The sequence below is a fragment of the Pecten maximus genome, chromosome 4, assembly GCF_902652985.1.
Source record: "Pecten maximus chromosome 4, xPecMax1.1, whole genome shotgun sequence".
Classification (NCBI taxonomy): Eukaryota; Metazoa; Mollusca; class Bivalvia; order Pectinida; family Pectinidae; genus Pecten; species Pecten maximus.
In genome coordinates, this window is record NC_047018.1 from 713226 (window position 1) to 736028 (window position 22803).

A 22803-nucleotide genomic window follows, 5' to 3' on the forward strand; every position below is an offset into this window, starting at 1 on the left:
CTAGAGACACTCAGTAATGTATAACAACACTGGTGACAGAAACCTTATCACTACCAAGGTCTAGAGACACTCAGTAATGTATAACACTGGGGACAGAAACCTTATCACTACCAAGGTCTAGAGACACTCAGTAATGTATAACAACACTGGTGACAGAAACCTTATCACTACCAAGGTCTAGAGACACTCAGTAATGTATAACACTGGTGACAGAAACCTTATCACTACCAAGGTCTAGAGACACTCAGTAATGTATAACAACACTGGGGACAGAAACCTTATCACTACCAAGGTCTAGAGACACTCAGTAATGTATAACACTGGTGACAGAAACCTTATCACTACCAAGGTCTAGAGACACTCAGTAATGTATAACACTGGTGACAGAAACCTTATCACTACCAAGGTCTAGAGACACTCAGTAATGTATAACACTGGTGACAGAAACCTTATCACTACCAAGGTCTAGAGACACTCAGTAATGTATAACAACACTGGTGACAGAAACCTTATCACTACCAAGGTCTAGAGACACTCAGTAATATATAACACTGGTGACAGAAACCTTATCACTATACCAAGGTCTAGAGACACTCAGTAATGTATAACAACACTGGTGACAGACACCTTATCACTACCAAGGTCTAGAGACACTCAGTAATGTATAACAACACTCGTGACAGAAACCTTATCACTACCAAGGTCTAGAGACACTCAGTAATGTATAACAACACTGGTGACAGAAACTTTATCACTACCAAGGTCTAGAGACACTCAGTAATGTATAACAACACTCGTGACAGAAACTTTATCACTACCAAGGTCTAGAGACACTCAGTAATGTATAACAACACTGGTGACAGAAACCTTATCACTACCAAGGTCTAGAGACAATCAGTAATGTATAACACTGGTGACAGAAACCTTATCACTACCAAGGTCTAGAGACACTCAGTAATGTATAACAACACTGGTGACAGAAACCTTATCACTACCAAGGTCTAGAGACACTCAGTAATGTATAACACTGGTGACAGAAACCTTATCACTACCAAGGTCTAGAGACACTCAGTAATGTATAACACTGGTGACAGAAACCTTATCACTACCAAGGTCTAGAGACACTCAGTAATGTATAACACTGGTGACAGAAACCTTATCACTACCAAGGTCTAGAGACACTCAGTAATGTATAACAACACTGGTGACAGAAACCTTATCACTACCAAGGTCTAGAGACACTCAGTAATATATAACACTGGTGACAGAAACCTTATCACTATACCAAGGTCTAGAGACACTCAGTAATGTATAACAACACTGGTGACAGACACCTTATCACTACCAAGGTCTAGAGACACTCAGTAATGTATAACAACACTCGTGACAGAAACCTTATCACTACCAAGGTCTAGAGACACTCAGTAATGTATAACAACACTGGTGACAGAAACTTTATCACTACCAAGGTCTAGAGACACTCAGTAATGTATAACAACACTCGTGACAGAAACTTTATCACTACCAAGGTCTAGAGACACTCAGTAATGTATAACAACACTGGTGACAGAAACCTTATCACTACCAAGGTCTAGAGACAATCAGTAATGTATAACACTGGTGACAGAAACCTTATCACTACCAAGGTCTAGAGACACTCAGTAATGTATAACAACACTGGTGACAGAAACCTTATCACTACCAAGCACTGGGGAATACAAAAATGGCATTTTCCTCGCCCGAATGGCATTTATTAACATTTTCTTGAAAAATTATCTTCGGGGCGAGGATATTGCCATCAAGTTCTGAAGAATCCCTTTTTATTCAGGAAAATGACATTGTCCTTAAAAAATGCCTCTTGTCCGATTAAATTGCCATTTTTGTCCGAGGAAATTGCCATTTTCCCGTCACGCATGAGTGCTGCCAGGGTTTACCTGTGCAGCGGCGAGACGGCTAGCTGGCAGCACACGGCCGCCAGCTCGTTATCGACACACGTGTACGATTGACAACGCGGCCGACCACCACTGCATGTCGCGTAATCGGGCTTTACATGGAATGAAATCCTAAAATAAAAAAAAGCTGTAACAACCATGCTATTAATAAACGTATCCGATATTTGCCTTACCTTTCTTATTTTAAATGGCACGGTTCGGTTCACGGTATCTTTTATCTCGCATCACGGTACGCTCATGATTCGGGCCGTCTCCGATTTTCTGCGCGGTAATTTGTATCGCCCATTTAAGTTTGATTTATATAGAAACTTTTCTGGATCCGTGTTCAAAACAGGCGGTTTAAATTCATTTTAAATCGTTTCAGAATCAAAATTGTCGAGGCGAAGTGTTCCCGATCTACTGTCAGGAATCCTGTATTTTGATTGGCTGATGGCGACTCACAGATCTAGGTTATTTCCTAACCTGAATAATGTTTCTCGCTGCTGCATTAAAGGCGTATTTTTGCTACAGATCGTACGGCGTACACCAATCATGCTTATCCTGCGTAAATCCCGGAGCCCTCCACACTTGACCCCGACAGGATAAACTAATGGGGCACGCTGTAAATGATACGTATCGTACCGTGAGACAAGTATCTACGTATCGTAGCCATCGTGGAGGAAGCGTATCGTTACAGCCACATGATATTGATAAACATATCTAATATTTGCCTTTTCAAGTCTGATTTGTAAACTACAACGAATTACCACTAAGATGTATTTTACAGCCAAGGGTTCATCTCGTATAGATTGATATTTGTAGGCTGGTTTACAAGGTTTCAAGGTTTTATTGATATCACTTGACACACTAACGTGTGTAACCAGATATCACATATATATACATAATAACAATGATACATGGCGTAAAGCTATACAATCTTACTATGTTCTATGCAATAAAAAATTGTGATAATTACAAAGAACTTATTAAAGAATTTCAAAATTTTACCGATTAAACACTTGTATCTGAAATTTGTTTGTTTTAGTGTACTACCCATCGACAGCCATGCTCATTTCTGGCAAAAAACACACTTAATTGATTTTATTTGAGTACAAATACAGATTTAAAATGAAGACATTTTTTAAAAGATTCGCATTGTTTATTCAGATCACTATGACTTAAGGTTGGTTAAAATAAAAAAAAAAGATCTATTACGAATAGATTATGTGACGTTTTTGATGTTTGTGTAACATTGAAGATAGTAGGTAAAATGACCTCAAAGGCTATTGAGATTGATTCCTTATAATTAGCATTATATTAGAAAGTGCCCAAATGCATTGCTGAAAGTCATAATTACGTAATCTATTATTAGTAGTGGTACTACAAACGTCCGTATTCTGCGCAATATAGAATGCCGATGTATTTATTGCAATGAATTTTGCGGGATTTTTTTTTTCGAGTAAACACTAGTGCTTTTTAAGGAGATTGCGTGGCCCTTAAAAGGGCTGTGATGGGTGGGTGGCCTTTTTATGATAATACCTATCTGCCTCATCGTCTGGATTGCATTTTCTATACTTTTTGTGAAGGCGAACTCCATCGTTACTGTCTGATGTGTGCCGTTCCTGCGTCGAATGACATTGGTAGTGTCATGTCTCCAAATCTTCTACTGTAAACTTTGGTTAGTATTTTTTTTAGTAGAGACGCTTTCTTGTTGTAGTGTCGATCGTGACGCGGAAATAATCCGGCCTGAATGAATACAGAGCTGTATGCGGGAAAGTCACATTCGACGTAATGATGTCCAAGTGTTGGTAGCTTTAGTCCGTAATAACCATATTGTTTATAAAGTTACATAACTATAATTCTATTTTTCAATTTGTCATTCTCATTACAAAATTTGAAACCATTGAAGCAGATATCTGGACAAGTGATCGTACATGATGGACAGATGAAGAGATTGAAAACAATGGCATACCAAAGTAAGTCCCATAAACTAAATGTAGTAGAGTGATTTAATGTAGTTTTTAATAAAATATATAAAACATTGATGCTGTGTTGTTTTGTTATATATATATATATATATACATGTATATGTATGCATGTATAGAAGACCAGTATGCAGTATTTTACCTGTAATATGCCCAACATGTACTTTAATTTGAATTTTCGAATGCAGTGGAACCACGAGAAATCTTCGAGTTATCCGAGTTATCCGGACAGAAAGACAAAAGTGGGTATATTTTAAGACACTGACCATGAAGTATATTTATCCTTCAGTGCTTAGCAAACATGGTAGAATTGACGTTTTATCCGATTTAATAGACAGCACTGACCGGCGACTGTTTCATTTCTAAACGTAGATAAGTTCCGCTTGAGCGAGCGGGTAGATGAATTGTTGACTATCGTGTGTACTGTTATCGGCGACCGCCTTAAATCTCTATAAAAACCGCCCAAGGGGGAGGCAGACAAATCGTCACTATAGAACGGTTGCTTAAGTTATAGTAATTGAATGACTAGACGAGTGTATTGCGAGATATTTCGGTGGGCGGGAACGAGTAACGCCCACCGAAATATCGAGTGTACACGAGTCTAGGACATTCAATAAAATGGCTTGTATCATTGCCCGTCCATCGGCTGTCATTAAACTTCTAAAAACCAATCAGAATTGTCTCGGGTTTCTGATTGAATTCCCGCCAAAAACAATCAACGATCAATTAGGAGTACATTTCCCGCCAAAAACGTTATCAGTTACATGTAGTTCAATGCGCACCCGACTTTGTAAGCGGTAAGCAGCAGGATGTCAACCCCTTCAGCTAGCTTAATGGTCAGTTTAAAGTACAGGGATTTCCTTTCATTACAAGGGGATGATTTTGACGACATTGTGTTATCTTAAGCATTCAAGGATATAGAAAACGAAGTGAAAGTTTTTGATGGGATTTCCGACATGTCGCTGACACCTAACGGGAAGGGGATGCAAAACATATTTAGGAATACACCACATTACCAGCAAGAACAGACATTATTACAACCAAGAAGGTAAGTTATTTCTTAAATAAATGAGATAACGGTAAAGATGAAAATCAAATAATTCTTCAAACCCGATTTTAAAAATTACCTATTTGCATGGTACATAGGGACGTCGGGATTTCGCACGACACTAAATATTTAGCAAATAATCATACTCATTCTGAAATCACGTTAAAAAAAGGAGTAATCAATGAATAAAAAATATATTGCTCGAAAACCCCAAAACGAGTCCCTGTGCTGTGGCCCTATTGATTCAGCATGAACATGTAGTTTATTTAAATCAATTTGACCTAGATCGATTATGATTTAATGATTTCAAGTTACTTGATTTCAAGTAAATTCATTTTTCTATAATGTTTTGTCATTAAAAAACTTGAATTCTATGAGAATATATAAGATTGTTCTTTTTTCGAGATGCAAGTTATGTCTGATATTTCGAGAATCTTTTTTTAAAACCTTTCTAAACCATGTCTAATACGACAACTTGTTAGCCCATCCTACCATGTCTTTATCATAGGATAACATCTAGTAATAACTTGTTTTCCCCCACTGACTTGCAGGTGACCGATGTATTCCGGAGTACTTCGATATGTACAATGATGTTTATACAGGAGACTTCTCGGAGGAACCCCCATTTGTTATGGAAGACAGGTCGTCGGTGTAAACAAACCAAAACAACATGTGAAAGTGAAAGGAAATTACACACAATTTACACTATTGTACAAATGCGGCGAACTGGACAACTGTTACACGTTATGTTACATTTGTAAACAGGGAATCGTATACATAATATTTGTAACCAAACATGTTTTTTTCAAGTTTTAATAACACCTATGTACTACAGACCCTATTCGGCATTGATACAAAAACATCCAGATCGCTGTAAACACTTGCGCTTGACCAGAAAAAAATCAAACGTTACAATGTTTATTTTACTCACCTGTATGTAATTGGGTCTTAAAACGACCAACAGCCACATAATTATTTTAATACAATGATTAATAAAACAAAACTGTACGGTTATTACAATGTTCAAGCCCAGATAGGCCTAGATAATCTGATCACTTGTGTATTAATCCGTCACAGCGCCACCTAGGAAGGGCGATCACACGTAACGGTAAAACCAAAATCCGGCACGAACAATGAAGGACTGGATGTTTATTTTACCTTCCGGTCAGTGCAAAGTTTTCTAAGAGATTAATAGCCATTCTTCTCACCTGTGGATACACTGGTCAGTAAACAAAAGATCGATAATTACGTATACACACGCAAATGGCCAGTTTGACACGAATTACCGTAAGCTGTTCACGGCTCGGTGCACCAGGTAAATTTTTAGACACGACCAACTGGTCATAATTGTGGGGGTAATTAACGTGAATTAGTGGTCGTTGAGACTGGACAAGGTGGTCGTAATAGTGAAGCGACCAATACAATGATATAGAGAGAAAAAATCGGGACTGAAAAAAAAGTGCCCGTAATAGCGGGGTGGTCGTAAGGTGAGGTTTCACTGTATAATATATAGAGGACACGGCCTTCAGCTTTAATTTTCTGTGATCGGATTGACATGAGGACACTGAAGTTTAATAATTACATTAAATAGAACTAACATTGACTTTTTGCATAGACAAATTGGAAATGATTGTATGCCTTGAAGTTTTTGTTTCATTAAAGTTGAAAATTACGGAAATAAACTAATGGTTCTGTGAGTTTTTGACTGTATACGTTGCTGTATACCTTCGGTAGCCAATAACATCCAAATTTGGGGAGTTAGTGTACACTTTGATGTACAACAACTTCCTAGTATGTGAAGTTATTGGACAACTAAGCTCCGCCTCTTAACTGGGTATTGGGATTTATTGTACACGCAACTTCACAGGAGAAATGATACACACTTACTGTTCATAACACTGATAATACTGATTGATACTTTTTGTGTTGACAATCAGGGTAATTTCATGCAAGGCCAGTATCGTTGCTTTATTATAACAAAATTATTAACGCAAATCCATATAAAAAGATATTTAAACTTTAATTTAAACCTTTAGTTATAGGCTGTAATAATTTGAATAACGATTTAATTAAACATTGAAATAACTTCCCTATAATGAAATCTGCATAAATGGTTATATCTGCATTGCTAACTTCACTTTGAAATATCTTTTTTTTTCAAATTTTTGCTAAGAAAAACATAATTAAAAACTTACTGAAATCAATGCTGTAAATAGACCCCTGTGGAGAACCTATTTAATTGAAATGCAGAGGGACCTCACCAGGTGTTCCGATTGACACACCTGATGACCAATTTTCACGTATGCCTCCGGGTATAGAAGAAGTGGTGGTAGGCCGATCTTCACGACTTGGTGCACAAATATAATAAAGTGGAGTCTCTAATCCAACTTGTAGCTCTAGTCTGCCTTAGTTTGTTGCCAATACCAATAGTCTTTTTTTTTTGTCTATCAAACATGGTCTTTTTTTTTATTTTATTTTATCAGTCATTTTATCAATCGAGTTTTAATCAATAATAATGTTCATTGATTTAAAGGAAAGTTATTAGTTTAAAAGATCCCATAACGTGAACATGTTACTTTGATTCATAATAAAAAAGATAAGATTCCGTTTTCAGAAAATGCAGATGTCAATTAACAAATGCTGCATGCATTGTACAGTATATTACTCTCCGATTGGACAGCTAGTATATACTATTCACGACTGTCTAGGTCCAAGCTCATTTAATTTATTGACGTTTTAAGCATTTATTTTAAACATTTACAGATTTCAGATTTTATTGATCACTATGAAATCACACATTTCTTACTTCCAATTTTAATCCGGAAGATTTTCAACAACGTGGAGAGAAGTTGGGGTCAGTCATCCGTGTCGACAACCGATCAGCTTGCCCGCTTACACGTTGTCAAAGCAACCGCTGCGAGGTCCTGGCCCCAGGCATTTACCTGTGCAGCTCTAAGTTTTTGTAACCGTACTTTGTTTTTCACTACTTCGATTTTAAAGAACGGATTATAGACTGGCCCTGTTTTTGTTTCAAACCTTAAGCAACTGATAACTAGGGTATCAACAAATGCTATTCCGTAGTTAGAACGAGTCCATAAAAACATACGCAACCAAGATAGATTATTATTGATCTGGAGTAAACATCACAAAACACCTTTGTGCCACTTTTACATTCTGTAGGGTAATGATTACGTAAATGTACAGTAGCGGGACGTCGCTCATGTGTACTGTTTGAAGGTCACCACGACTAGTCCTAACCCTAAATGATGGTCCTCTTTAAATTTCGTTTATTTAAAATTGTAGAAGGAATGAAACGTAAACCAAAACAATAATAAAAAAAAGAAACATGTCAAATTGATATTCACAAATCATACCAAATCATTGATGAGTTGTCAATTAAACGTTTCCAAGTGTATGTAATCAAGGGAAATATCGCGTCCTCGACAAATTTATTCACAAAGTCCACGAAATTCAGCAGTCCGGAAAACTCGTAATCCAGACGGTTTGTGCTGGGACCAACAGTGTCCGGATTATCTTCGGTCTATTGTACTGTAATTATTGGCTCATGCATTTGATCCGATGAAAGAATTATGGTATGTGTTTTAGTGGACAATGGATTATTGACGTTTATAATGTATTGGATGTGTAAGAATACGACATGTATAAGTTTTTAATTGTATTTAAAGATAAATATTGTGTAGATCGTTTAGAACATTGTTTTATGATATAACCTTATGTAGTATCTTCATCTTAATCTTATATTTCTAGATATGTCTTTCTTCCTACCTCTTTCTTTGCTTTCTTTGTAATCATAAATATAATGTGTCGCTTTCACTATCTTTGTAATATGAATTTTAGGGAAAGGAATTTTATAAGTTGGTAAAAATCTTTTGCCATATCCAATTGTGTGTAAACGATGATATATATATCTTAAGATAAGAAAAATATATAAAGAGGGTTGGTCATTTCCCGCTTATCCTGACCTAGGCCACCGATAGTCTGGACTAAACAATCAATACCATATGAAATAAAGTAAAATTGATACATTAAATATGAATTTTACACTACCCATCCATATATGCCTGTTGTCGTCGCTGCAGTTCATTTATATTTTACCGTGAATGATACGGGGTAAATCGGTTAAGTTATGATTTTGACTTTTTTTTATGTAAGTGGAAATTTTCTATCTCAGCATTAAAGTAATCAACAGACAAGCACGATAAGTGTTGTGTTGTAGGAATATCCGACACACACAACGCCAATCGACGGGTATTATTTATGTTCAAAGATGAGTCAAGAATCCACTTAGATAGCATTTACGGCCGTAGCAGGACGTATCGTCGTGTATGAGAGAGATTCTGAGATATCTGCGTCGAAGGATGACGTTCTCTTGGTGGTTGCAGTGTCATGGCTTGTGGAGAGATCACTGCCCATGGCAGAACTTCTCTTGTAAGGCACAGGTATAATTTCACTGAAATTCAATACAGAGATATAATGATTAATCATTGTACAACATGTTGTGCCCTTCATCCGTGCCCAAAAATGTTAAGTTACGCTACAGCAAGACAAGGAGACATTTCAAGTGCAAGTTATTCTGAGTAAGAAATAGAACGCATAAACTAACGAACCGGATATTTTCAATATTACGAGTATTGGAATCCAAAACAATAAGCAAAAACAATACAATGTAATTCCAGTAACAGTTATAATCAGAAAATTACAAGAAATAACGTAAATAGGGTCCATGCCTATTATCATGACTAACATAATATTACCGTGACGTGAAATGGCGTGGATATTGAAAAAAACCCACCAGTATTGATTTTTACGCGATATGAAACTTGTCTTTATGTGAATTAAAGCATACCATGACCCATAACGTCAATCGATGGAAAAGACGCCTTGAAAATGCAATATTCTGTGCCATTTTACGTCACGGTTATGTTTGTCACATTAATAGACCTTGTCCCTATCATTTCAAAGAGTTAACGATTGTCTACTTGAGTACACATTTAAAACACAACCCGTCTCGTAGACGAACATTTTCGTGTAAAATACAATACATGCACCATATTTTTTATTTGAGTTTCAAACATTTATACATATGTATACGTTTTAAGTACAATAAATTACAGGAAATAACGTTCAAAATGATGTCCTGTATCCAGCTTACGCTGAGGGGCTTTTTCATTAACGCAACAAACAAAATCGCATTCATCTTATGGCCGGGCGACAAACCTCTTAAAAACGAACACGGGAATCACTGGCTGACATTAAATCTTTATTTCAATTCTCCCTTTCACAAGATTATATATACAGAGAAAAACATACATGTATACATTTCCGATAAATAGCTGTGGGAAAACAATGTGGAGGCCTCCTTGGAATAAACAAGCATGATATATGTTATTCCGATGTGAACGCACTATTACATATAGGGACATTGGCATGCACATTAAGGACAAATCTTCACGTCTGCATTTATATATCTTTGTTGTTCGGAAATTCGGAATTTTATTTAGTCCCAACAAATACCAGAGACATATATCTATGTATATGTCTGCATATACGAACCGTACACGGCGTACGTATTTTCACCCATGTTCTGCAGTAAAAAAAAAAAAAATAACTACGGGAAACGGCGCAATACATACAGTAGAGAAAAGAACGAACATCTTAAAAAAACTACTTTTTGTTTTCGTTCGACTTTGATTCGGTCTCAACAGTGCATACACAATAAACTACGGAAAACTATAATGAGTAGGTCCTAGCCATTTACAAATCGGGCATGAAAAGGCAAATATTAGATATGTTTATTAATATCATGTGGTTGTAACTAGTGCTGCAACGACACGCTTCCCTCACGATACGATAGGTAGATACTTGTCTCGCGATACGATATGACGGTACAGCGTGCCCCATTAGTTTATCCTGTCGGGGTCAAGTGTGGAGGGCTCCGGGATTTACGCAGGATAAGCATGATTGGTGTACGCCGTACGATCTGTAGCAAAAATACGCCTTTAATGCAGCAGCGAGAAACATTATTCAGGTTAGGAAATAACCTAGATCTGTGAGTCGCCATCAGCCAATCAAAATACAGGATTCCTGACAGTAGATCGGGAACACTTCGCCTCGACAATTTTGATTCTGAAACGATTTAAAATGAATTTAAACCGCCTGTTTTGAACACGGATCCAGAAAAGTTTCTATATAAATCAAACTTAAATGGGCGATACAAATTACCGCGCAGAAAATCGGAGACGGCCCGAATCATGAGCGTACCGTGATGCGAGATAAAAGATGCCGTGAACCGAACCGTGCCATTTAAAATAAGAAAGGTAAGGCAAATATCGGATACGTTTATTAATAGCATGGTTGTTACAGCTTTTTTTTATTTTAGGATTTCATTCCATGTAAAGCCCGATTACGCGACATGCAGTGGTGGTCGGCCGCGTTGTCAATCGTACACGTGTGTCGATAACGAGCTGGCGGCCGTGTGCTGCCAGCTAGCCGTCTCGCCGCTGCACAGGTAAACCCTGGCAGCACTCATGCGTGACGGGAAAATGGCAATTTCCTCGGACAAAAATGGCAATTTAATCGGACAAGAGGCATTTTTTAAGGACAATGTCATTTTCCTGAATAAAAAGGGATTCTTCAGAACTTGATGGCAATATCCTCGCCCCGAAGATAATTTTTCAAGAAAATGTTAATAAATGCCATTCGGGCGAGGAAAATGCCATTTTTGTATTCCCCAGTGAAGGTCTAGAGACACTCAGTAATGTATAACAACACTGGTGACAGAAACCTTATCACTACCAAGGTCTAGAGACAAGCATTATTCTGAGATCCCTAGAGAGTCTATATATACAGGGTGTCATCCGTGAGGGACGAACTGAAGTTATAGGGGCTAATTATTATATAAGAGCCTATTATATATAATATTAAGTTCCAAGTATGGATGATGTGTAAGGGCGTGATTGAGACCTGTTGGAGAACTTTGTACATCGACTTATATATTCATGTTTATAGTTATAATAAAACATGAGGAATAGCGATATTGGACTGTTGTGATATTTTGGTGACAAGATATACGTATATCTTGTGACACATGGTGACATCATCATGAGACACCATTACACAATAATTATGACCAGCAACACTAGCCGGTCATACTTAACATCATTTGTAGTAAAATATGGTACCCATATGCATATCCAATATATATATATATAAATGCAATCATTTAAATGTACATGATATTTTTAGCAAAAAGCTTTAAAAAAATGGCGTCGTCAAAGACAACATTAAATCTTATTTAATCAATCGTTAAAAATAATTCAAAAGTTAAGATGATCAAGAGAGTACAAATTCTTGTCCTACAAGTTACAACATGCCATATATATATACACATATATATGAGAGTGTAGCACAAAGAACCCAAAGTGTTGAGTTAGACAGACAGAAAATCCACATCCCATGCGGGTGTTCAGCAGTGACAATACAAAGCAATTTTCTTCCAAATCATGTATTATGGTTAGGCTTCTAGCAAGTAATTGGAAACAGAATTAGACAATGGCTTTCATCATGAGAATTTCTTTGATATTTTCCTCCGTCTGATCGATTGAAGAAAGTTATCATAGTAGCTTTCTATAATAGAAGGCAGAAGAAAGGTAAATCAATGTTCACAACTGAGATATTTAACAATTCTTCATCATTATCTAATTTAATTCATACAGCAGAAAAGACTGGCGATAATGTGTGAATGAATACAGCTTATACTCACTTGCGAAAAATTGTAGTATACATGTGTATATCATGTGTATTGGTAAGTGAAAAGGAAATGTATAAAAAAAAATGGCAATATTTTGTCAGAAGTATATTTATGAATTGATTAATTCTACACCTCAAATATATGATTTGCCATCCCAAATAATTTTGCTAATCTTTATCTGTACAAAGGGCAAAATAATTAACAATTTAACCGGAAAGAACAAGAAACGGTACAACTTTACCATCTGATTTATAAGTGATTTGCAAAATTAAAAGCTTCTGAGAAATAACTGTACTTCTATAAGGCTATGTCACATATTGATTTTATTTTGGTGGAATACTGGTTTATCCCTCCACATACCAACAAAAACACAATCAACAATATCCCATGGTAATAAATTTAAACAACACTATCTTATTTGTTCGCTGTTTTGAAGGGAGTCTCTATATAGCACCTGGCAGTGCATAGTTATCTCACAAAACAAAATAAACAGGGTCTGTTGTATGCTATCGAAAGCAATGAGGTAAAATGTCTTGCCTAAGGACACACATGTATAGGGCTGTTATAGCTTTTTAAGACACCACAACTCAGATCTTTATTTGAGGTTGTCGTCTGATGTTCTACTGACCAGATCTTTATCTGAGGTTGTAATCTGATGTTCTACTGAGTTGATCTTAATTTAAGGTTGTAGTCTGATGTTCTACTGACTAGATCCTCATTTGAGGTCGTAGTCTGATGTTCTACTGACCAGATCTTTATTTGAGGTTGTAGTCTGATGTTCTACTGAGTAGATCTTCATTTGAGGTTGTAGTCTGATGTTCTACTGAGTAGATCTTCATTTGAGGTTGTAGTCTGATGTTCTACTGAGTAGATCTTCATTTGAGGTTGTAGTCTGATGTTCTACTGACTAGATCTTTATTTGAGGTTGTAGTCTGATGTTCTACTGATCATGACTAGATCTTCATTTGAGGTTGTAGTCTGATGTTCTACTGAGTAGATCTTCATTTGAGGTTGTAGTCTGATGTTCTACTGACTAGATCTTTATTTGAGGTTGTAGTCTGATGTTCTACTGATCATGACTAGATCTTCATTTGAGGTTGTAGTCTGATGTTCTACTGACTAGATCTTCATTTGAGTTTGTAATCTGATACCATACTAAATGAAATCACATCTCCCAACAGTACTTTCAACCCTATAAGAAAATATGCAGTTCCACTCTGGGCCTAGCAGGGTACACCTCTAAGTCTAAATGTCTGTAAACTTATTTGGTTCCTGCTCTGGGCCTAGCAGGGTACACCTCTAAGTATAAATGTCTGTAAACTTATTTGGTTCCTTCTCTTGGTCCAGCTAGGCTACACCTCTAAGTCTAAATGTCTGTAAACTTATTTGGTTCCTTCTCTTGGTCCACCTAGGCTACACCTCTAAGTCTAAATGTCTGTAAACTTATTTGGTTCCTTCTCTTGGTCCACCTAGGCTACACCTCTAAGTCTAAATGTCTGTAAACTTATTTGGTTCCTTCTCTTGGTCCACCTAGGCTACACCTCTAAGTCTAAATGTCTGTAAACTTATTTGGTTCCTTCTCTTGGTCCAGCTAGGCTACACCTCTAAGTCTAAATGTCTGTAAACTTGTAACACTGGTACACTGTATTCTGTACATATACATAATTAACAAAACTTTTAGTTGGTTTTATTCATTTTGCCCAATTTTATTTTGACATCTTTATTTACTTATATTATATATTTATTCATTCATTAATTTCATAATTGGTTGCATGTTGTCCAACATGTTTGAAATTGAAATGTGATAATCCCTACGTTATCAGAATTTCGAAACAATTTTGCAATTAAGAAATGGTTAATGTTGCAGCTAAATATATGAATATTGTCTCAACTTATATATTTGATTACCGATAAGGGCTTTGTATCAAATCATTTATCTCAATGTCTTAAAGACATCACTGACTTCATGATCAGTGACAATGTAAGTTCATCTCGCTGCTAATAAAATGATCACAGGACATCTTGAGCATTTAATAGTACTGCAAAGGGATGACAACCGGGGCAAAAAAAACATCATGATGGTATTGCAATAGTAAAATTAGTATTGAAAAAAAAATCATCAACAATCAATAGTTGAACAAAATATTGTGATAGTTATATTGACTTGAAAAATATGCTATCAACCTATTGCTATCAAAAACAAAGTTATATATAACAATACATCTAGATCATCAACCTATATCATTACACCAGTAGTACGTATATATATACCACACTGTACTTTTGTACATGTGCCTTCAATGCAATTGGCCGACCTTCGATTCTATCTATATCCATATAAAACAGGGGAATGGCATTACCTGGTAATATGAGTTTGCTGTATTTCTAGCATTGCTTTAATTCAATCTACTCACAGCTACATGCCATTAGCATAATTCAAACTGGCCTGTTTGACTTGTGATTAAATTCTGACAGATTGTGCTAGACAGTACCTATATAACATGTACTTGCACTTATAATTAACAAAATGGGTTCAGAGGAAAAAAAACAAAATGGGTTCAGAGGATAAAAAAATATAACGGCTAGAGTTTAGTGTAAAAGTATAAAGTATTAAAGGTCACCTTACTAGCTCAGATTAGCAGAAATTTCCCTTTAGCCCATGGCCAGGGGCAGAATGTTTCCCTCAAGAGCAAGAGGTTGCTAGTTTGAAGGCTGGCATATATACGCATGGTAGGGTATTTTTCATGACTCTTTTTTTCATGTTACATGTTCAAGACAATGTTTTTGATATTTAAGTAGCGCTAGTTGGCACAAACTAGCTGTTTTAAATAAAGATAGAAAAAACAAATTATTTGTTTCCATTAGTATTGAACACATTGTTTACATGTGTTTGACAGGTTATGATTTAAATTAGATTAAAGTATGTTATTATTATTAACAGCTACATATACACGTTACTATTATTAACAGCTACATATACACTTTAAAGTAATTAATATATGATGTCACCAGCTACAGCTGGGGGTATTTCTTTTTAGGCTATATATCTAGCTGCTGTATATATATATATCACTGCACCATTGAAACATTCTTTTTTAAGAACGCCGATGTGGCGCAGCGGTATAGGCTGCGGGTATTTCTGGCTAGGCGATTCAGTGCTGTAGATCGTGAGTTCGACGCCCGGTCAGGGCACGAGTCAAAAAGTTGTCTTCCTTCGTCATTTTTGTTGCTAAGTTATATATCTATTTATTAGCACAATGTATCATATACACTATGTGTTGGTGATCCGAGGATATAGATTTGAATTTCCTATGGTAGTTGTACCGAGAGAAATATATATAATATATGTACAATTCGTATCCATGTATGTAAATACATTGCAATCCAGGTATTCATATCATCTTATAGACGACTTCCACAATGATCATGTCAGGGTATCGGGCCGACCATCACTGCACCATTGAAACGTTCTTTTTTAAGAACGCCGATGTGGCGCAGCGGTATAGGCTACGGGTATTTCTGGCTAGGCGATTGGGTGCTGTAGATCGTGAGTTCGAGGCCCGGTCAGGGCACGAGTCAAAAAGTTGTCTTCCTTCGTCATTTGTGTTGCTAAGTTATATATATATACTTATTAGCACAATGTATCATATACACTATGTGTTGGTGATCCGAAGATATAGCTTTGAATTTCCTGTCATAGTTGTACCGAGAGAAATATATAGAAGCTGCTATATATATAGAAGCAAGACATTTCCTTACAGAGCGAGTATCATATTCTACAAAAATAGCTCTCTAATTAAGAATCCCATGAGTTACATCAGTTTTTTTAACTCCGTGAATTTCCAAATGAACAAATTCACATCAATCTCAAAATATCAATCCACTGATCATGACCACTTAATCAGGTCGGGAACATCCTTGGATTTGTGATGATGCACTTGGAACTCCCAACTCTTCCTCTCATTACAGAGGGGGGAAATCCTCTAAACTCAGACACATTGGTGTACAGGCAATTAAGTGATATCAAGTGCTTTTAAGCAAAAACTGGACAAATTGGCATTTTGTCATATATTTGATCCCATATATTCATGCAAAAATCTCACAGAATCCAAAGGTAGCATACATGCATTAAATCACCAATATGGTTTGGAAATTAGGAATAATCCCCAAAAGTATAGTATTGATTGATAAGAATTATAGGTGTACTGTGCAAGTGTTCCATCACAACACAAAATTTAGGTTGACAGGTAGTACCAAAATAGGTCGTTTCACCCTAAATACTGTTCATGATCACCCTAAGGGTTATTTCGCGCTAAATCCCATTTGCCCTAATTTTTCTTCTTTTTTTTTTTTCGTTGCGTGGTATATATTTTTTAACAAGCCATTAAACATATCAAACTTAATTTCTTTTCAATATAACGATATAATTTATACCAGAAAAATTGTGAGCAAACCTATTCTTTCATCACCGAGGCCAAGAGCGGTATACTAATGAAGAGGGATGAAGAAAACAAAAGTACATCGTATTAACACATTAAATTGATTTTAATGGAAGTTGATTTGTGACTAAAAGCTACTAAAATGAAAAGAAAATACCAAACAATTTTTCGCCTTAATTGTTTTTGTTTTAGGGCGAAACAACCAAAGGGCGAACGCGATTTAGGGCGAAACGACCAGGATTCGCCAGTAGTTGGCCTAGTCGCATCCCAAAGAGTTCACCCTACAACCGCAAAAGGTGGAGTGGCGTCAGCGTACAGATAGCATATCTAAGTCTTGTGTGAATGAAGCACTCTCAAAGAAAAACAGGCCACCGCCTATTATCGACTTCTCAGTACATGACATTACTGCAGTACGCCTGTGCCGGGGAAACTCGGTACTCACCGTTGCTCTGTGAGCTGCTCGAGGTCCAATCACGACTGGGTTGGTCATGCTGCTAGACGAACTGTTGCCCATGCACCAATAGCATAAGAATACGCCAATAAAAAGAATACTCGTTGAAATAAGTCCAAGAAACCTCAGCTTCTTAAATTCTGATTTTTTGCTGACAGTAGTGTTGTTCCGTGGCATGAAATGATTTTCCTTTCCAACTTGCCGGATGTTGTGGTTCTCGTTCTGCCTCAACTGCGCATGCGCACTTTGAATTTCTGTGCCTGGTTCATTTATCGGAATACCTGGAAAATTCGTGCGGAACGCTGTACAGACTAGAACCATTTAGCGGGAATTTCAAAGGATATCATATTGAAGTCTCTAATATTAGACCTAAAACATCACTGATTTGTTCAAAATTCTCAGAGCTGTTTAGCTAGGTCTCGGCAGAAACTTATTTTATAACTAAAATAATAAAATAGTTAGTAGACTATGTGGCTATATGAAAAAAATATCAAAGTAGAATAATCTACTGACAAGACTGTAATTCTAACTTATTAAAACTCTTGTACAATTTTATCAGTTGACAATGTTTATAAGACCTTTTTTTGTTGGAATTGTATCACAGGCAAGATTTGCCTTACATTCTAGCAAGTCAATACTCAGTTCTCCCATTCGTTTATTACTGTACTTATTTGGACCTGACCAACTCACATGTTCATTGTATGCATTTTAGTTAGTCAAAAGCCGTTTGCATGTGTTTGGTTTAAACCGTATCTATTTGTTCAAAAGGATAATAAGACAATATATAAACAGAGAATAACAGAGAATTCGAAAAGAAGTACTTACATATTTATATTAATCCATCTTCTCGTTTTGTGACAGACATCTTGTATGTATATGATTCAACATGACTTCAGGCCCTAAATCTATATAAGTGTTGTAAAATCAGCAAAGTATAGGTAATGCTGTCGTAATAATAGTGAAAACAGTAATAAAAGTAATATCAACAAGTAAAATAAAATATTAACACAATCACGATGTTAATTATACAGCACCTTAGCTGGTCATTCAACTCGATGTTAATTATACAACACCAGAGCTGGTCCCTCAACTCGATGTCAATTATACAGCACCAGAGCTGGTCATTCAACTCGATGTTAATTATACAGCACCAGAGCTGGTCCCTAATCTCGATGTTAATTATACAGCACCAGAGCTGGTAATTCAACTCGATGTTAATTATACAGCACCAGAGCTGGTCCCTAATCACGATGTTAATTATACAGCACCAGAGCTGGTCCCTCAACTCGATGTCAATTATACAACACCGGAGCTGGTCCCTCAACTCGATGTTAATTATACAGCACCTGAACTGGTCCCTAATCACGATGTTAATTATACAACACCAGAGCTGGTCCCTAATCACGATGTTAATTATACAGCACCAGAGCTGGTCCCTCAACTCGATGTCAATTATACAACACCGGAGCTGGTCCCTCAACTCGATGTTAATTATACAGCACCTGAACTGGTCCATCAACTCGATGTTAATTATACAGCACCAGAGCTGGTCCCTAATCACGATGTTAATTATACAGCACCAGAGCTGGTCCCTCAACTCGATGTCAATTATACAGCACCAGAGCTGGTCCCTAATCACGATGTTAATTATACAACACCGGAGCTGGTCCCTCAACTCGATGTTAATTAAACTGCACCATAGCTGGTCCCTCAACTCGATGTTAATTAAACTGCACCATAGCTGGTCCCTCAACTCGATGTCAATTATACAGCACCAGAGCTGGTCCCTAATCACGATGTTAATTATACAACACCGGAGCTGGTCCCTCAACTCGATGTTAATTAAACTGCACCATAGCTGGTCCCTCAACTCGATGTTAATTATACAGCACCTGAGCTGGTCCCTCAACTCGATGTCAATTATACAGCACCAGAGCTGGTCCCTCAACTCGATGTTAATTATACAGCACCTGAGCTGGTCCCTAATCTCGATGTTAATTATACAGCACCTGAGCTGGTCCCTCAACTCGATGTCAATTATACAACACCAGAGCTGGTCCCTCAACTCGATGTTAATTATACAGCACCTGAGCTGGTCCCTCAACTCGATGTCAATTATACAGCACCAGAGCTGGTCCCTCAACTCGATGTTGATTATACAGCACCTGAGCTGGTCCCTAATCTCGATGTTAATTATACAGCACCTGAGCTGGTCCCTCAACTCGATGTTAATTATACAACACCATAGCTGGTCCCTAATCACGATGTTAATTATACAGCACCTGAGCTGGTCCCTCAACTCGATGTCAATTATACAGCACCATAGCTGGTCCCTCAACTCGATGTCAATTATACAGCACCAGAGCTGGTTCCTCAACTCGATGTTAATTAAACAGCACCAGAGCTCTGGGACCAGCTGTGGTGCTGTAAAACCGGACTGCTATTCCTTCAGAATGTATCGGATTACTATTCCCTCGCAACGCACCGAAATGCTATTCCCTTGGAACGTATCGGACAGCTATTCCCTCGGAACATATCGGACAGCTATTCCCTCGGAACGTACCGAAATGCTATTCCCTCGGAACGTATCGGACAGCTTTTCCCTCGGAATGTACCGGACTGCTATTCCTTCGGAACGTACCGGACTGCTATTCCCTCGGAACGTACCGGACTGCTATTCCCTCGGAACGTACCGAAATGCTATTCCCTCGGAACATATCGGGCAGCTTTTTCCTCGGAATGTACCGGACTGCTATTCCTTCGGAACGTACCAAAGTGCTATTCCCTCGGAACGTACCAAAATGCTATTCCTTTGGAACGTACCGGACTGCTATTCACTCGGAACGTATCGGACTGTTATTCCATCGGAACGTACCGAAATACTATTCCCTCAGAATGTATCGGACAGCTATTCCCTCGGAACGTACCGGACTGCTATTCCTTTGGAACGTACCGAAATCCTATTCCCTCGGAACGTAACGGACTGTTATTTCCTCGGAACGTACCGAAATGCTATTCCCTCGGAACGTACCGGACTGCTATCATTGGGAACGTACCGGACTGCTATTCCTTGGGAACGTACCGGACTGCTATTCCTTCGGAACGTACCGGACTGTTATTCCCTCGGAACGTACCGGACTGCTATCATTGGGAACGTACCGGACTGCTATTCATTGGGAACGTACCGGACTGCTATTCCTTCGGAACGTACCGGACTGCTATTCCTTGGGAACGTACCGGACTGCTATTCCTTGGGAACGTACCGGACTGTTATACCCTCGGAACGTACCGGGTTGCTATTCCTTGGGAACGTACCGGAATGTAATTCCCTCGGAAGGTACCGAAATGCTATTCCCTCGGAATGTGTCTGACAGCTATTCCCTCGGAACGTACCGGACTGCTATTCCTTGGGAACGTACCGGACTGTTATACCCTCGGAACGTACCGGGTTGCTATTCCTTGGGAACGTACCGGAATGTAATTCCCTCGGAAGGTACCGAAATGCTATTCCCTCGGAATGTGTCTGACAGCTATTCCCTCGGAACGTACCGGACCATTATTCCTTCGGAACGTACCGGACTGTTATTCTTTCGGAACGTACCGGACTGCTATTCTTTCGGAACGTGCCAGACTGTTATTCTTTCGTAACGTACCGGACTGCTATTCCTTCGGAACGTACCGGACTGCTATTCCTTCGGAACGTACCGGACCATTATTCCTTCGTAACGTACCGGACTGTTATTCCTTCGGAACGTGCCGGACTGTTAACCTTCGGAATGTACCGGACTGTTATTCCATCGGAACGTACCGAAATGCTATTCCCTCTGAATGTATCTGACAGCTATTCCCTCGGAACGTACCGGACTGCTATCCTTGGGAACGTACCGGACTGCTATTCCTTGGGAACGTACCGGACTGCTATTCCTTGGGAACGTACCGGACTGTTATTCCCTCGGAACGTACCGAAATGCTATACCCTCGGAACGTACCGGACTGCTATTCCCTCGGAACGTACCGGACTGCTATTCCTTGGGAACGTACCGGACTGCTATTCCTTGGGAACGTACCGGACTGCTATTCCTTGGGAACGTACCGGACTGTTATTCCTTCGGAACGTACCGGACTGTTATTCCCTCGGAACGTACCGGACTGCTATTCCTTGGGAACGTAACGGACTGTTATACCCTCGGAACGTACCGGGTTGCTATTCCTTGGGAACGTACCGGAATGTAATTCCCTCGGAAGGTATCGAAATGCTATTCCCTCGGAACGTACTGGACTGTTATACACTCGGAACGTATCGGACTGCTATTCCTTGGGAACTTACCGGACTGTTATTCCCTCGGAACGTACCGGACTGCTATTCCTTGGGAACGTACCGGACTGCTATTCCTTGGGAACGTACCGGACTGCTATTCCTTGGGAACGTACCGGACTGCTATTCCTTGGGAACGTACCGGACTGTTATTCCCTCGGAACGTACCGGACTGCTATTCCTTGGGAACGTACCGGACTGTTATACCCTCGAAACGTACCGGGTTGCTATTCCTTGGGAACGTACCGGAATGTAATTCCCTCGGAAGGTACCGAAATGCTATTCCCTCGGAATGTGTCTGACAGCTATTCCCTCGGAACGTACCGGACTGTTATACACTCGGAACGTATCGGACTGCTATTCCTTGGGAACTTACCGGACTGTTATTCCCTCGGAACGTATCGGACTGCTTTTCCTTGGGAACGTACCGGACTGCTATTCCTTGGGAACGTACCGGACTGCTATTCCCTCGGAACGTACCGGACTGCTATTCCTTGGGAACGTACCGGACTGCTATTCCCTCGGAACGTACCGGACTGTTATACACTCGGAACGTATCGGACTGCTATTCCTTGGGAACTTACCGGACTGTTATTCCCTCGGAACGCATCGGACTGCTTTTCCTTGGTAACGTACCGGACTGTTATTCCCTCGGAACGCACCGGACTGCTATTCCTTGGGAACGTACCGGACTGTTATTCCCTCGGAACGTACCGGGTTGCTATTCCTTGGGAACGTACCGAACTGTTATTCCCTCGGAACGTACCGGGTTGCTATTCCTTGGGAACGTACCGGACTGTTATTCCCTCGGAACGTACCGGACTGCTATTCCCTCGGAACGTACCGGAATACTATTCCCTCGG

At 38.7% G+C, this 22803-nt stretch overlaps 1 protein-coding gene and 1 long non-coding RNA gene across 3 annotated transcripts in view; one reads left to right on the plus strand and one right to left on the minus strand.

The window, feature by feature from the left end:
* The window catches only part of LOC117324910 (acyl-protein thioesterase 1-like), a 71414-nt gene extending 53555 nt beyond the window's left edge, over positions 1–17859 (minus strand). For both annotated transcript variants that reach the window (XR_004532084.1, XM_033880750.1), the window contains exon 1: positions 17617–17859. Coding sequence is in view for 1 of the 2 variants with exons in the window: in XM_033880750.1 (XP_033736641.1) it covers positions 17617–17802 (186 nt within the window). In the remaining variant the exon portion in view is untranslated. The remainder of the gene's footprint in view (positions 1–17616) is intronic.
* On the plus strand, positions 3852–6661 carry LOC117324911. Its single transcript, XR_004532085.1, has 2 exons — positions 3852–4964; positions 5516–6661. It is a non-coding gene; the product is annotated as an uncharacterized LOC117324911 (long non-coding RNA).
* Positions 17860–22803: the final 4944 nt, after the last annotated feature.